Below are 17,838 nucleotides of genomic sequence, written 5' to 3' on the forward strand. Positions count from 1 at the left end.
GCTGTCAGTTCACACCTTGAATAATTTCCTGTTAGCCCAAAACATTACAGTAAACTCTGCAAACTGCAGAACCAAATATACTGCAGTAGGATATATATTATATAAATATATGTTTGAATATGTAGGGACGAGCAGTTAAAACGCTGATTATACACCGGCCTTTAGCTGTCATTCACAGTGACCAGTACTGAGCTTAACAGTAGAATAAGGTTCAGATCTTACATGTGGAGGTCAAAGGTCAGTGGTTACTGCATCCTGCAACCACAGAGCGATGACGGAAAAACAACAGTGAGCTGAGGGATGAACATACAAACACTTGAATGAACACAGACTGTCTCTCATTTCATCTTCACTGCTTTTATCCTGATTTTTCTTTTTTATTTCAATTTGTTTTCATCTGCATCTCTTTCTCTTCCTCCTTCTGTTTGTTGTTTTCTGACCATCTGCCCCTCACTTGCTCTCCTTTTTTCTTTCTTCTTCCTTTCTCTATTTTCTCTCTATCTTCATTTCTTTATTCTACTAAATAGAAACACTCTTCCTGTGTTTCTCTAATTTACACACACGCTTCGTCTAACACAACCAAGCGCCTATAGATCAGTGAGTGCTGCATCACTGTATATGAACACACACTCAGATGAGAAGCACTTTGGTAATTACTCACACTCTTTATGGCAAACATATGGGCTTCACGCATGCACATACACAAACAAAAACACATGGGCACGCACACACACACACACACACACACACACACACACACACACACACACACACACACACACAGAGCAGCACTCATCAAAAATGCATTCAAGAGTACAAGGAAATGAGACATGAACACACACACACATCGTATATCAATGTAAAACCAATTGACGCACAATGCTGAGTGTGTACGCACGCACAGACACACATACACACACACACACACACACAAACAAACAAAAAAAGATTGCATTTGCATATAAGTGTACAAATGCAAACATATATGCACAACAGTAGGCATGTGTTTTAGCTGCACACACACACACACACACACACACACACACACACCCAGAGGTGCTATTTGCATACATTTGCATGTTCCTAGACAGATTTCCAAATCAGCATCTCCATATCCATCCCTGCAGAACAGCATCATGCACACGGATCCACACACCCCAAGTTGTCTTATCTAGATATTTATTTCTGCTGTGTGTGTGTGTGTGTGTGTGTGTGTGTGTGTGTGTGTGTGTGTGTGTGTTTTTTTTGTTTGTTTACACGTGTCGACTTTGTTGTGGGTGCCAGCAGTGCTAACGTTAGTGGCGGTTAGCTTCAATTAGAATTCCCGGCTCTTAATTGGCGCGTCTCGTTAAATAAAGCAAAAGAGGATGAAAAAGCATCGCTAATAGGACTTTGAACTGCTACACTGTTGATAGCGTGTTAGCTAACTGACTGTGTTTGTGTGTGTGTCTGTGTCGATAGTCACACTTGCACTTTGTAGTTATTAGTGTGTGTTTGGGTGTATAATTGTGTGTGTGTGTGTTTTGTTGATTACTGCAGAGAGACAGGTTCCCTCTCTCTCTCTCTCTCTCTCTCTCTCTCTCTCTCTCTCTTTGTCTGTCTCTATATCAGTCTCTGTTTTTCTCTTTTCTTCTGTTTCTTCTGCGTTTTATTCTATATTTATATTTATGTTTCTCTCTCCAATTCTGTCTCCGACAAAATGTGTTTACGTTGTACTAATTGGCTTTGCCGAAGACATTTTCGAGGAAATGGAGCTGACGACTAGATTATGATCACTGGCAATGTTTTTCCAATTCAGGAAGCGTGACATTTTTATACTGCACCAAAGTCATATGGAGGTGTCAACGCACAAGAGGCTCGCATCCTGCGCCCCATGTGTCGTTAGATTTGAGCGAGTAAAACACTTTGGCTAAGGTTAGGGAAAAGTCGTGGTTTTGAAAAAGCCGAAAATTGAAATTGAGTTGAAAAAGTCAACTTGTCCCGTCCCGCCCTTCAAGTTCAAGACTGTTGACTTTGTCAATATTTAACCAACACCATAATCATTCCCTAACCTTAACCAAAGCTTTAGTAGCCTAAATGTAACTATTCAAATACCAAAGCATGAATTAGGCAGGTGTTATTCTATATTATAAAGCGTCTGCCAAATGAATAAATGTAAATATTTTTCTTTATGTCGACCCCAACAATGTGTTAGTCTGTCTCTGAATACTTTTTGATCGCATGTTCACATGGTATTAACATGCAATCTGTACCTGGATATCTTATCTGGAAAAAGGAAAACACATGTTAAATCAGGTGTAAAGAGCAGTTTGGTCACAGTATTTTGAAAAAAAACCTCCCGACAAGTTGAAATGTTGCTTAACTCTGCCTCTTCGTGCGATCTCAAGCTGCCTGTCAAAAGGCTACAGACGAGCTCTTCCTCTGCAAAGGAAAAATAAGCAGAACAGCAGCACTGCTTCTGGACTCTAGAGGGACCACTACACTGTGCAAGATGAGGGTCATGTGACCGACAGGGGTAGCCGAGCTAGCAGTAGTGCTAGCATGCTTCTCCACTGGCTCTAATTACCCTCCTACAGTATTCGTCACGTGAGCAAGGCTACTGAAAAGTAGCGTACGAATGTCTTCGGGTCTTAAGAGAGCATCCAGCTTTGATTCTCCATGTTTGTTGACAACTCTTCAATTTAATCTGACAATTATTTTATTTGTAATTAATTCATTGTTTAGTCTATAAACTGTAGAAAATGTTTTGCCAAAATGGCGTTCACAATTTCTTAGAGCCCACGGTGATGTTTTTTTTTACTGTCACATATAAAAAGCAACAAATCCTCACATTAGAGAAGCTGAAACCAGAGAATATTTGGCATTTTTGCTTGAAAAATGACTGAAACGATTAGTCCATTATCAAAAAAGTTCCTGAATAATTTTTTTGTCGATTGATTAATTCCTTAATCGTTGCAGCTTTACACAAATATATAGTTTCATTTAAAAAAAAGTGATTTCCTAAAACAGCTATGGCTCAGAGGACGAAGATATTTCAGGCTGTGATACACGCACACCACTTGTTAGTAGGATCAATTCAGTGTTGCTTACGGCCTTTTTAATGGGATTTATCACCACAATCATCCTTTAATCATGCTTTAGTTATGCAAACTAGTTTATACGAATGTCATTTTTAGGAGACAGGGTTACTCTTTGTTTTATTCTTTCTCTTATCTCTCTTTTGTGTCTTTCTTTCCTTCTGTCTGTCTCTTAGTTTTTGGTTTTCTATTGCTCTCTCTCTCTCTCACACACACACACACAAACACACACATACTCACACACTCTGTTATTCTCTATCTTTCTCTAAATTGCTTTCTCTTACACAAACACACAAACACAAACACACAAACGCACACAGCTCCAGGGCAGCAGTGGGTGGAGTGGAGCTGCTCTCCCAATTGAATATTTGGTCCAGCTGGCGTGTGTGTATATTATTTGTGTGAGTGTGTATATTTGTGTGATTGTGTGTGTGTGTCTATATGTGTGTTTTAGGGCGCGTGGAGCGAATAAGCACAGGTCTTTCCGGAACCCCGGGGAGATCAGTGAGGCGAGAGGACGCTAACACACACGCACACACACACACACACACACACACACACACACACACACATACAGGCTGCTCTTTGTAAGGTGCTGAGAGATGGCGGCCAATGAAAGGCCTATTGATTGGGTCTGATGGGCGATCCAGGCCTTTGAATCCCATTACCAGCAGCAACACACTATTGGTGGCAACATGAGGGGGAGAGAGAGAGGGAGAGATAAAAAGGTGTGAGAGGGAGGGAGAGAAGTCTGAGACCACCTCCACACTGAAGTGACTAAATCTGAAAATGCAGATTATGTATGAAAGTGGCCACACTAGCACGTCAGGTCGCTTTGGTAAAGATCGCCATCCACACTGAAACGTCTAAAGAACAGGAAAACAGCTGAATCTCTTCTTCTTTCTTCTCTTTCGGTCGACAAAAAACAGAACTGTTGATCGCAGCCGCCATCGAGTCAGGGATGATACAGACAGTCTGGTTACTCTGTTGAGTTGTTGAGTCTCAGCTGCTTATACCTCTAGCAGGGGTGGAGGCGGGTAGCGTCTGCTAACTGAGGAGGAACAGGCCTTCTGTTAACTTGAACGTTTGAAAGTTGTCTCATTTACATGTGTCTTGTTAGCTGGCTAGCTAACTTTAGCTGCTGATTAGCCTACATTCAGGAGTCCCATTGGTATTGAACAAAGTTGGATGGTATGTCAAACCTGCGGCTTTACTTCTGGAGTGCTATGTGAAGTCACCAGGACTAACGTTAAGCTAGTGGTTGATGGTCAGTAATACCACCAAAAAGAAAGCTGACTGCTTGTTAAACCACAATGTCTCATTTCAGTTTCTACACGTGTTGAATATTGAAAATGTGACGTGTGTGTGGAGGTTTAGAGGTGTTGGATGAAACCTTTGCTGGAGCTGGTCCAAGTAATGTCACTCATGACTTTTTCCGAGGAGTAATTAGCAAAGTTATGAAATTTTTCAGTTAACAATGAGTATTAACTAATTGATTACATTTTTTCAAGTTACTTGCCCAACACTGGTTTTAGTACAGCCAAACTCACAATTTAGTTGTTCTCGTTTACATATTTTTGTCTTTCTGCTGTCAGACACCTGAACGAGTATAAAACAGCGATTGTACTGCAGCTTATTGATGTAATTCCTGCCGCTGCACTGAGATGTCAAAGAAATCTGTATTTTATGATATCGAAGTCATGTGACAAAAAAAACCCCATACATACAATGCACCTTTATTGTGTGATTGGCTGTATTGACATTTAAAATGATCGTTCACAGAGACGTTTAGGGGTGAGGTTCTTAACTTTACTGCCATACAGCCCACAGCTGTGTCGGAGCTGACTCAGGTCGTCGTTTTCTAAAAGTTTCCACTTAAATGCAAAGCCAGCATTTTTACATTTATCCACTCTGGACACATTTTCCTTTTAGGCATGAAACATGCTGGCCTAGTGTGGACAAAAGGCCAAAACAGAGAGAAGAAGCAGCATTTTTAAATTCAGCCAGTCTCGTGTGGACGTAGTCTAAGAAGGAGAGGAGGAGAGGAAGAAAGAAAGAAAAAGAATATGGGAGAGAGAGCGAGGGAGGAAGAAGAGTCGGGGATGGAGTGGTGTGAAGGAAGAGAAAGGGATTGAAAGATTCAGAAGGAGGACAGAAGAGTGAGAAGAGAAAGGGATGAAAGAGAAGGAGAGGAAGGGAGGTAGGAAAAACTAGGAGGGTATAGTTAAAAAATAGAGAAAGAGGGAGGGGGAGAGAGATAGAAAAGGAGAGACTGAGTTGAAGTCAACTGAGGGAAGAGAGAGGAAGAACAGGAAGCCAGGTGAGAGAGGGAGCGAGAAGGGAGGGGAAGAAGGAAGGAAAGAGGGAAAAAAGGAAAGAGATAATGGAGAGAGCGAGAGAATTGCATTTTGTTGCTTAATATAAAAGCTGTCGGAAAATAAAGAGAGAGAGAGAGAGAGAGAGAGAGAGAGAGAGAGAGAAAGGGCCTGAGTGAATAAATACACACACACACACACACACACACACACACCTCGGGGAATACAGCCGTAGTTTCTCTCGGCTGTCTGAATGGAGACAATTTGATCATCATTATTACAAAGACTCTTTGATCAGATCATGTCTCATCAACCCGAGCCAGTCTGCTCTGTGTGTGTGTGTGTGTGTGTGTGTGTGTGTGTGTCTGATCAGTGCAGCTCAATACACAATCTCAATGTCAAACCTCAATGTCATCTCAGTATCAGTGCTGCACACCTCTTAGCGCCTCGCTAATATGCTAATGCTTAAAGCTAAATGATATTAGGTAGGCTTCTGAGGCTGTCCTACCCTGCGCTCCAGGCTAATATGCTAATGCTAACAGGTAATCTGATCACTCAGGCTTTGAAGCAGCTCGTCTCTCAGCCCACTGTGTGTATGTTAATCAGAGCAGGGAGTTTTAACGTTTTAGGCCACCGGCCACAGCTGCCGAATAAATCCCCAAATCAACCTGCTACTTTCAGCATCTAACAGATTAATATGTAGTACAACACTAGTGATGGTTAGTTATCTGTAAATTAGACTCTCCTACAAAAACAGGAAATGTCAGTTGAACGTAAACATATGTTGTTTTTAGGCAAGACCTTTAGTGGCTGTGTGAATTATGACTGTTGTCTGTCAGGAGCAAAGGTGGAAGTAGTGTGACGTTGTTTTAGAGCCACAGAATCGACGTAGGGAGGACAGATGGGTCAACAAAGCATGTGACTTGGAACACATCTGTTCGTTTCCCGTTTCCCACCAACAGTCAACGTTGGTTTCTTTGAACCATAAAGACGATGGATCCCAGTAGTTCTTTCAACTCAAACCACGATCTTTCCTTTAACCCTGACCAAGTTGTTTGTGTGCCTAAACCTAACTCAAACTTAACCGGTGTCGGATCAGAAAACACTACAAGTGATGAATTGACAATGTCGTTTAATTTGGAGGACGTGTTGAGCTTGTGAGTTTGGGTAATCATGGGTCACATCACATGAACTGGACTGATTAAAAAAACTCCTGCAGGATATAAATAATATAAGTGAAATACAAACTTGTGCTTGTTAGCAACCTGGATGTTTTTTTTTTTTTCGAAAACAAGGGGTTACTATACTTTTACTATTAAACTGGTACGCTGCTAGTTTTCATTATGTGTTGTAGTGAAATTTCACAACTCATAAACTCATCTAACTAGTCCCAGTTTATAACTGGGATTAAGGATTAATGCTTTGCCAGCTTTGCCTTCTTCCTCCTAATAAACGTGCACATTTTTGACTACGAGATGACGAGAATGACTTGAACGTGCAGGTAGTTTTTATTTTCTTTGAGGCAAAATCGTCTTTTTTGGGGAGGAAGAGAAACGTCAACCCACCGGACTGGACTCCTATAAACTATACACTTTCTTAGGGCCCATCCTTTGAACAAGGTGGTCTATGAAATCTGTTATAGCTAATGGGTCTTTCACTGGAGAAAATGTCATGTGGTTTTTGTTTTAGGTATTTTTGTAGTCCATAACTTTTCCGTAGCTTTTCTCTGTTCAATAGCAAATGCAGAAACACACACTGTCCTTTCCCTGGTTGGCTCCTGTCTTTTCTCTGTGTCACACACACACTGACTGTCTCTATTTTCTTCTCCCGCTCTCTCTCACAAGCACATAAATACATACACACAGCCTCTTATTACTGCTTGCTGTCTGACATGCATAAAAGCCTGCTCTGCATGCCTTATCATCATGTGATTGATGGCTGGCTGTTCTACTCTTATCGATTCTATGCTCTCCATATATTAAACAGCTGAAACGGAGCTGAATTGCTTGTGGAATAAGGCGCTAAAATACGATTGCTCTTCGATAGCCCGGCTAATCTGCACAACCTAATTCATTCCTAACATCAGCCGGCCCTATCCCACAGACGCAGACAGTCACGCTGTGTTTTCTGTAGCGCTGATAAATGTACTTTATGTTTATTAGCTGTGAGGTTTTTCACCAGCTTATCTGGAAATTATGTTGGGCAGAGTGGCGGCCGAGTCTGTAAAATTACTCAATCAGCCGTGAGATTTGAAGTAATTTACGACGTTTGCGGGGCAGCAATGATTGCGGAATGCAGACAGTCATGTTTTATTTGGATTATATTGATATATGAATGTGTTTTTGGGGGCGTTGTGAAGAGATATAGCTGATGGTTTTCAAAGTGATATTTTATTGTTTATCTGTGAAATGTAATATGTGAGGGACAGTGTCACCACTATCTGCTCACATCTGTTAGAGCTGGTTAAAGAGATGTGGGGTTTTTACTTGAGAGGAAGAGCTGGTCTGATGTAGCTCAATGGGTAAAGCAAGGCACTAACACTGCCAGGGTTGATGGTTCAGTTTCCTGCTGAGCACAGCATAGGAAACATTTTATTTCCTTCTCTTTGTGAACCTGATTTTAAACAGAAATCATTAGCTATGTTGCAGTTATGTGGCATGCGCTCTAACCACTCGGCTACCAAGGTGCACCATCTGCACCTGCCATTAATGGCTGGAAATCCTGTATCTTCTCTTATGGTGCAACATAATCTGCTGCAGGCACTAAGGCTGATCAGAAAAACAAAAAAACATTGTTGCAGAGTTTTTAAGATTCTTAAAACAGTTACTTTAATTTAACCTAAACTGGCCACATCGCTAAAAGCATCATATCAAGAACTTTTAGCCAGAGCACTGGTGTAGGCTTTTGTAAATGAAATAGGCCAAAACTAAAAACCGTCATAATGATGAAACTGTCTCATGAATATGCAGTAAGAATAAAGAAATAGTCACGTGTGAAGAATTGCTTTCTGCAGTCAAGAGTTAGAAGTTTTAAAATTGACACAGTGGTTTTAAGTGCTGTTAAGTTACTTTTGAGGAGGTTAAGTAATGTCATTGTTTTAAAGCGTCACTCAAAACATGGCGTGTTTCTCACAGAAATGTAAAAGACTACAGTCGCACTCGTGCGAAACTTCCAGCCTCCAACTGTGATTGGACAAAATGAGAATCACAGTGATCATTACAGTCCCATCATGACAAACACATTACGATAATTCATTTTTGACCACTGCTACTGTATGTAGGTTTTTATCTCAGCTGTTTGCTAATATAAAGCATGATCACACGACTTTCTGACCGGACATTTACAGCTGTACGAGAACGTTACACCTGACGTGTGAATTTGAAAGATGTCTGGAACAGACAGTGAAGTTATTGAGGCACCGCCTGTGGGAAACTACACCTGTGTGAGTCGAACTTTGTACAACAAAATGCAAAGTGTAATGCTGAAACAATTACTCGGGTGATTGATTAGCTGATTGAGAGAAAATGAATACACAACAATTTTGACAACGGATTAGATTTGCTGCTTTTCTCTACCTTTGGGTTTGGACCGTTGGTCGCACAAATAAAGACATTTGAAGACAACACCTTGGACCTTTCAAAGATGAATTGATAAATTAACTGAAAAAATAATCAATAGATGAAACTATCATGAATGGAATCATTAGTTGCAGCTCTTGTACACCATCTGCTGATAGAGAAGATCTAGTTTTTGTCCTAAACTTTGAGCTCCCTCCCGCTGGCTGTGGACCCTCAGTGTGTGTGTTTTTGTGTGTGTGTTAGGGATTGAAACCCCTCGTCCCATCCGTCTCCACTGTGCGTATCCTGCTCCATAAATATTGGTGGTGTGGAGGTCTGACCTTGTCGTGTGTTGACTGATGCTGTCGCCCGTCTATCCCTCACTGCAGACGGAGGACTGTCTCGGGCAGAGTACACAGAGTTGAAGCAGGGCTGCACAATGGCTGCTGTGTGGAGCAATGCTTTTCTAAAAAACATGAAAATAACATGAGACTCAGAAGAGCTCAGCGGGGTGATGGGTTTATTACTTTTAAGAATTTTAGAGTGTCTGGTACAAATCATATTGTCCCTCTAATAAATCCACTTTCTGTTTTGTAGTTTCTTCTTTTGTCAGATAACAACAAAATCACCAACATGTCTTTTTTGCTTTGTTCTGGCATAGAACCAGAATAAGAATCAGTTTTATTGCCAAGTAGGTTTTCAACATACAAAATATATCAGTTTGTAGTTTATATGGGTTAAGTTTAGGTTGAAAAATAGAAAATGAAAACATTTTTAGGGGACAGATAGTTGAGATCTCCCTCACCTCTTGTCTTTTGTCCTAATTGTGTCCTATTTTGGCGACTTGTCTTCAACTTAAGACGTTAATACAAATACAGAATTGCAGCAGCACCTTTTAATGCATTGATCTCTCTCTCTCTATCAGAATACATCACTGATACACACATGCACACGCACAGTCGTGTTTCCATCACTTCAGAGGACATTACTTTGACTAACCCTAACCCTCACTGCCTCTCTTCTAACCTAACTTTAAGCGAAACCTTAAACCAAGTCTTCACCCTAAAATGTAATGATTTACGTTATGGGGACTTGTGTTTTGTCCCCAAAAGAAAGGCGAGTCCCCACAATGTGACTATGTAAACAGATTTATGTCCCCACAACATGAGTAATGTATGCTCACACACACACACACAAACACACACACACAGCAGAGTCTTGAGACTATGTGTGTGCAGCATTTCCCATAGCAGCACAGCAGGATGTCAGAAGTGGTTAAGTCTTGAGGACTGAGCACCTTGAGGCTTACACACACAGAGACACACACAGACACACACAGACACACACAGACACACACACACACACACACACACGGATCAGAAAAGGCTGTAATGTTGTTCATAGATCTGACTGGAGTGTTTTCCATCACTGCCTCAGGCTGCTCTGTGCCTCCATCCATCCATCCCATCCATCCATCCATTTATCATTCATTTATATGTCCGTCTATCTATTTTTTCTTTTCCACTTCTCTTTACCTCCTTCCTGTTTACTTTACCACAATTATGTTTTTTTGTTATTCCTCCTTCCTCCTCTCTTCTCCATAGAGAGATCTAAGTGGAGAGAAACAACTATTTTCACAACCAATCAAGTTCAGTATTCTGTTAGTCACAGCCCTTCGTAATCTTCTTAAAATATCATTTAATTTTTCTGCAAGTAGCATGTTTTTTTCTTAGTTTTGTCCATCATTTCTGTCAGTAATAATAACATTGTAGTCACCATGTTAATAGCTGAGATCTGGAAACAAAGTAACATGGTTACAACAAAGTTCGACAGCAGTCGTTGATCAGACAGGTCCACTTCATTTGGAGGTCAAACTGAAAGTGAGTGCACCTGAAATCTTATATAATCCCTCACTGCACAAGAAAACTGTCTGCACAACTACAGTAAATACAGTAGGTCAAGTTGAAGCAGGATGTCAGTCTCTGCACTGTGATGGATGTTTACAAAGGTAATAATTTTACCGTTCCCCTTCAGTTTCTCTTCCTAATAAGTTTGTCTATCCTGATCTGATCGTCTGACTGCTCTTGTTTCCTGACCTATCGGACCTCTTTGAAATAAGCAGGACTTATTCTTTAAAGGTCCGGTGTGTAACATTTAGGAGGAGCTGTTGGCAGAAATGGAATATAATATTTATAAGTATGTTTTCGTTAGTGTATAATCTCCTGAAAATAAGAATCCTTGTGTTTTCATTACCTTAGAATAAGCTGTTTTTATCTACAGAGGGAGCGGGTCCCCTTCCACAGAGGCCGCCATGTTGCACCGTTATGTTTCTACAGTAGCCCAGAACGGACAAACCAATCACTGGCTTTTGATAGGGCTGTTTGCGAGTTTTGTGGCCACCGTAGTTTCTCCTACATGCTTGGAAGGGGAGGGTGAGGCGAGCGGTGTTCAAATGGTTGCAAACTGCAATTTCACCACAAGATGCCACTAAATCCTCCACACTGGACCTTTAAGTCAATAGAAAAATATCTGGATGCTGATGACGATCTTTGTGTGTTTCAGAGTTTCAAACTAAACGTGGACAGTCACAGCGCTCTGAAGGAGAGTGTAATGGAGGAAGGCAGAGCACTGCTCTCTATCATCACCTCCCACCAATCAGGTATATTCACACACACACACACACACACACACACACATTCATATTCTTTCACCCCTCCTACACACTCACACAATGGGTGGATACACACTCAAACACACACAGGTGGCCATAACAGAGCCCCAACTCTGCTCCATTCATTATTAATATTTGGATTAACAGAGTGACCTTCAGAGAGGAGAACTCATATGAATGTAGCTGAAAGAGAGACTGAGAGAGAGATAAAGACAAAGAATGAGATGGAGAGGCAGAGATAGAAAAGCAGAAAGAAAAGCCAGCGGGCTGAAACTGGCAGGGAAAGAAACATTCAGTATGATTTTATATTTTTCCAAATCTTTGCAGCCAGAAAGAAAGAGAGAGAGATAGGGAAAAGAAACAGAGATCATAGTTTAAAACTACTTTGTTAAGGTTAGGGAACCTTTTTTGTCAGCGTTACAAGAATAACCACTTGGCTGAGTTCGGAACGAACGTGGTCATGGTAAAGAAACCAACCCTGACTGTTGGTAGAAAACGGGAAAAGAACAGTGGTGTCCCGTGTTACTCTGAAACCTCCATCTTCCTAAGTTTCGTGGCTCTGCAACAACATCACGCTAATTCCATCTTTGCTTCTGACAGACAAGAGCCATAATTCACTTGGCCACTAGAGGTCCTTGTCAGTCAAACGTAAACATACGTGGGTCGTATTTAGGCATTTGATCAACACACTGATGCATCCACAGTCCCGGATGAAGGCAGCCTATGTGGAGCGTGGATGTTTAGCCTGAAATTGATTATGACATCGGCTTTGGGAGGAAAGAAACATTAATGTATAACTTCTGTCCGACCTACCTGTCTGACCTTCACAGGATGGATGTGAAAGTAATTAAACCCTGTCCAGCATCACTCCTCAGAATTTGTTAGCTTATGATAATAAAACAACAAACTTTCAATCCATGATTTCGATCCATAATCAGATGAAATACAATAACACAAATGGAGACGTAAAACTGTAAAAGATTGTCTTTTTTGCAGCCAGGAAACGTAATGATGCAAAAACAGTTGTTTTAGATAGCACATGAGGATTTTATGAAGAATTGTGATTTCCGAAAAGTGTATTGTTGCAAAAGCAGTTAACAGCAAAGCCCAGTCAGTTGGTTTAGGTGATCACCAAACATCTTTGCATCTATTAAAACGTTTGGTTGAAAAGTTACAGATTCTTAGTTGTCTAGATTACATGCAACTTTTGTTTCAATGAACTTTTGATGACTATATTTCAACATGCAGCAGATCCCCTGGACTTGTTTCATGGCAAAGCAGTTAAAACCTGAAATGCTTTAAATGCACTACATTGGTATCGAACAGGTTTACAAGTGAGATGTCACTGCAGTAACGGGGGCTTATTTACTTCCCCCTACAACCTGGATCAGTCTGTAGAAGCACAGTTGACATCTATATTATACCTTTCGGGGATTTAGCTGAAAACCGACACATGGTTACAACAAGTGACCAACAATTACAGCAGTAGAATAGGCTTCAGCTGTAGGGTCAGTTAAAGCTGACAGAAAAACATTGAATATGTATGATCTGGTTTTGTTTGTGTAACACATGCAGACGTTTATCCCTGTTTGAAGAAATGTTGGGATGATTTATGGCGGAGTATTTTTTGTGAAGCATGACAAGAAGAAGGTGACAAACTTTAAAACCAGTTTGTAACCTTTCCTTCTTCTGGCACCGTTTTTATTTCTTTTGTGACATTGTGACAAGCTCGTCTGAAATTAGTTTGACAACTGGATTGGCGCCAGTGTTTCTCTCTTTTTCAGTCTCTCTCAATATCTCTCTCTCTCTCTCTCTCTCTCTCTCTCTCGCCACTCTGTTCCTTTCTTTCTGGTTTATCCCTATGTCTCTCGCCCTCCAGGTCTGAAGGATATCCTCCATATGGTTTCCAGCCAATGGGATCAGCTCCAGCGGCAAATCCGGCGCCAACATGGCTGGATGCTCCGCGCCCTCCGCTGCATCCAGGCCCACCTCCTCTACACCAGCCAATCACACGAGCCCTTCACAGCCTCGGGAGATGCGTCGGCCAATCGGCAGGCTCCGTGCCCAGCGCACGGCCTCAAGGTAGAAAACTGGCAGTGGTTTTTATTTTCTGTTTAGCTTTGAATCTCTGTGATTCTGTTCATCTGTTTGTTTTTTACTCTTCGGTTTATATCCTTCCATTTCCTCTCTGGTTGATCCCTGTTATCCCTCTCTCTTTCTGTCACACACACACACACACACACACAAGCTCACAGTCACACACTTACCCATGATCCTTTGTAAATTTCTTTGTAACGTTTGTATTGGCTGCCAATTAACATCCTGATTGGTTTCTCAGTTCTAATTGGCTGCTGGTTAATTGGCTGGCCTTGGTTAATTAGATGTAATCTCTCTTTCTGTGTCTCTCTCTCATTGTCCTGTCATTCACATCTTGTCACTGCTGTGTGTGTGTGTGTGTGTGTGTGTGTGTGTGTTTAGAAATTTTCCATGAGTCATCTGTGGCCTTGTGTCTCACACTGAGAAAAAAACAGATTTGAAAACATTTCTCTCCTCTTCGACATTCTTCTTCTGCACCATATCCTTTATTGCTCTGTTCATTTGTTAATTCTCTTCCTTCCTTCCTTCATTATATATTACTCTATACTTTTTTAATTGAATACAACCATCCCTTGCTTCTTCGGATTTTTACAGTCATCTCCTATATTTTTAATTTAATTTTTTTGCTATATATTTTATTGAAAGAAAGTTAAATACTTCATTTCCTTCCCACCCAGATAACGTTCAGTCAAACATATAACGATGTTTGAGATCCCCAACCTGAGCTAAACTGCAGGGTGCCAAGTACACAAAAAACAAACAAAACAACAAAAAGGTACAAGAAACAGCAAAGATTTAAAAATGCCAGTGACACCTTGAGATAATCCATATCTTCTCCTTCAGTACTTGAGTTAGAGGTCCTCAAGGATCCAGAATTTTGGACCTGATCCAAAACGGCCCAGTGGAAAACCTTCCTGAATCCCAAATGCATAAATTATCGAAATACGTAGATACCAGATCTGAAAGGAAGGACAGCCAGACCCCGTCCTAGTCGACCTGATTTAGACCCATTTTTTTTCTGCACTTTACAGTTCACAGCCTTCATCTTGCATCAAAAACTCAGATATTTGACATATACCCTAGACCCGCAGCGATAGAACAGGACCCTACCCGGATCAGATTAGACTATGATTTGGACCTGGCCTGATTTTGGTTCTGGGTCTGATCATTTCTTTGCTGTCCCCATTACCTCCCTTCTCTACGTCTTGTTTTAACTTTGGTCTCTCCTTTCCTTTCTTCCATCCTTCACGTATTTCCTTGGTTATTAGTTTGCGCTTTCGTTTCCTTGATCCTTACTTTCCTCCTGTACTTCCACCTTCATTCTTTTCTTCACATTTTCTTGTCATCCTTCTTGTCATTATGGCTTCCCTTTATTCCTTCATCCATTTAGTTCCTTGTCAACCCCTTTCTTCCTTGCATCTATCCTCACTTGTTTGACTCCTTCCTTTCCCTGCTTATTTTCCTTTCCTGTCTCATTTCATCAATTTAATTTTGTTTTCTCTTCTCTATTCCTGTTTTCTACTGTTTGTCATCCCCTTCCTCTCCTCTCTGGTTGTTCTCTCTTCTTCCTCTGCTCCTCCTCTAGCAGACCTGACTCTGGTTCTTTTCAGATTGTTTAGTTGCAATTAGAGCTGCAGCAGCCTGATCACTGTGATCAGTCAACAGTGAAAGCCATTAGCCAGCTACCACCTCTGTATGTGTGTGTGTGTGTGTGTGTGTGTGTGTTTGTGCACACCTTATAGTGAATGTGTATTTTTGTATTTGTGTGTTGTCTGTGTTTTTTCATATATATATGTGTGTGTGTGTGTGTGTGTCCATTAGCTGCTTGGCCGCAGCACATTAACAGTCCATTCATTATCTGTGTGAATCTCCCTCTGCACTTAAAGCTTTGATCCGTAAAACCTCCGAGCAAGAAACTGAGGTGTGAACCTGCTGCATTATTTCCGCTCGCTGCACATACTTCTGTGATATTTTATATTATTCAGTTCATGTCTGTTCTGGGCAGCTGAACAATGAACCTAAACTAACAGTGAAGTTCCTCCTTCTGTGGGAGCTGACAGCCAAAATAGCTCCCAGTGTTTTCGCAGGTAACCAGAGCTGTCTTCTGTTGCATTCGAGTCTCAAGTCTCAATTCATTTGAGACAAGTCCAAATCAAGAGACAAGTCAGGACTAAAGTCATCCAAAACAAATCAAAGTCAAGTCTAAAGTTATGAGAGAAAAGTTCAAGTCTGAAGTCATTTTTAACAAGTCCAAATCAGAACTTAAGCTATTTAAGAGAAGTCCAAGTCAGGACTCAAGTCGTTCGAGACAAGTCCAAGTCAGGATTCAAGTTATTTAAGACAAGTCCAAGTCAGGACTCAAGTTATTTAAGACAAGTCCAAGTCAGGACTCAAGTTGTTCGAGACAAATCCAAGTCAGGATTCAAGTTATTTAAGACAAGTCCAAGTCAGGACTCAAGTTATTTAAGACAAGTCCAAGTCAGGACTCAAGTCGTTCGAGACAAGTCCAAGTCAGGATTCAAGTTATTTAAGACAAGTCCAAGTCAGGACTCAAGTTATTTAAGACAAGTCCAAGTCAGGACTCAAGTCGTTCGAGACAAATCCAAGTCAGGATTCAAGTTATTTAAGACAAGTCCAAGTCAGGACTCAAGTTATTTAAGACAAGTCCAAGTCAGGACTCAAGTTATTTAAGACAAGTCCAAGTCAGGACTCAAGTCATTCGAGACAAATCCAAGTCACGATTCAAGTTATTTAAGACAAGTCCAAGTCAGGACTCAAGTTATTTAAGACAAGTCCAAGTCAGGACTCAAGTCGTTCGAGACAAATCCAAGTCAGGATTCAAGTTATTTAAGACAAGTCCAAGTCAGGACTCAAGTTATTTAAGACAAGTCCAAGTCAGGACTCAAGTCGTTCGAGACAAATCCAAGTCAGGATTCAAGTTATTTAAGACAAGTCCAAGTCAGGACTCAAGTTATTTAAGACAAGTCCAAGTCAGGACTCAAGTCGTTCGAGACAAATCCAAGTCAGGATTCAAGTTATTTAAGACAAGTCCAAGTCAGGACTCAAGTTATTTAAGACAAGTCCAAGTCAGGACTCAAGTCGTTCGAGACAAATCCAAGTCAGGATTCAAGTTATTTAAGACAAGCTCAAGTCAGGACTCAAGTTGTTTAAAGCAAGTTAAAGTTGAGTCTCAAGTAATAGAATCAAGTTGACAACCAAAATGGCCGCCGATGTGTTCCGTGATAACCAGATATAATTCTTTAAGTCTTTTTGGGGAAATCTCAAATCAAGTCTCAATGTATTTGAGACAAGTCCAAGGCAGGACTCAAGTTGTTTAAGACGAGTCCAGGTCAAGTTGACATGGTCAGCAGATATTTTACTTGCAACTATGAAATCTGTCAAATATGTTCAGGTCTCAGCACGTATCTTGCACACATTAATTTTGCTCCTTAACGTCACATCGTTTTAAACATTTTAGTTTAGTTAATTTTGAAAATAAGGCCATCGCAGATTTACAGTGTTTGGACTTCTATGACTTCTTTCCATGATGGTTCTTTTGTTTGTGTTTCTTTCATTGTTCTGTCAACCATATTTGTTTGGTTTTTTTGCATATTTACAAGTCAATTAACAACCTAATGCACCTCATAATAAGATGTGACAGTTTTATTTTTAGCATTAAGCTGCAGCTATGGTCAGGAATTATGGCAAAGTGAGCATGTAGGGCTTCAGTATCCTGCTCACTGGTTTTGGTGTTGTACCTGTGACCATTTAGTAAGATTACAGTCTTTTCAACCACAAGGAAACTTAATCTATTTCACTATGAGGCGCCATTTAGAGCCATCAGACAGCTTGATGGTGCTGTGGAGGAAATAAGCAATAATTTGTGCAGTAAAAATCCCTGAATGTGGCTTTACTGTGTGTTCATTATCTGCTAGTGCTCTTTAATGACAATCAGATGCATGGCCTAATTACCGCCACAGACACCAAGGTGGGGAGTGGTGGAGTGTGTGTGTGTGTGTGTGGGGGGGACGGACGGACTGCAAGGTCAATCAAGGGCATCATGTTTATGTGTATGTGTGTTTATGGACCTCAGTAAAAAAAAGATGATACAAGAATGACCA

General features: G+C 40.8%; 1 protein-coding gene across 8 annotated transcripts in view; it reads left to right on the forward strand.

Moving 5' to 3' along the window:
- akap6 (A kinase (PRKA) anchor protein 6) overlaps positions 1–17,838 on the forward strand; it is a 225,277-nt gene that overhangs the window by 79,088 nt on the left and 128,351 nt on the right. For all 8 annotated transcript variants that reach the window (XR_006374663.1, XM_044167634.1, XM_044167639.1 and 5 more), the window contains 2 exons: positions 11,512–11,608; positions 13,500–13,702. Coding sequence is in view for 7 of the 8 variants with exons in the window: in XM_044167634.1 (XP_044023569.1) it covers positions 11,512–11,608; positions 13,500–13,702 (300 nt within the window). In the remaining variant the exon portion in view is untranslated. The remainder of the gene's footprint in view (positions 1–11,511; positions 11,609–13,499; positions 13,703–17,838) is intronic.

This window comes from Siniperca chuatsi, linkage group LG15 (assembly GCF_020085105.1).
Source record: "Siniperca chuatsi isolate FFG_IHB_CAS linkage group LG15, ASM2008510v1, whole genome shotgun sequence".
NCBI lineage: Eukaryota > Metazoa > Chordata > Actinopteri > Centrarchiformes > Sinipercidae > Siniperca > Siniperca chuatsi.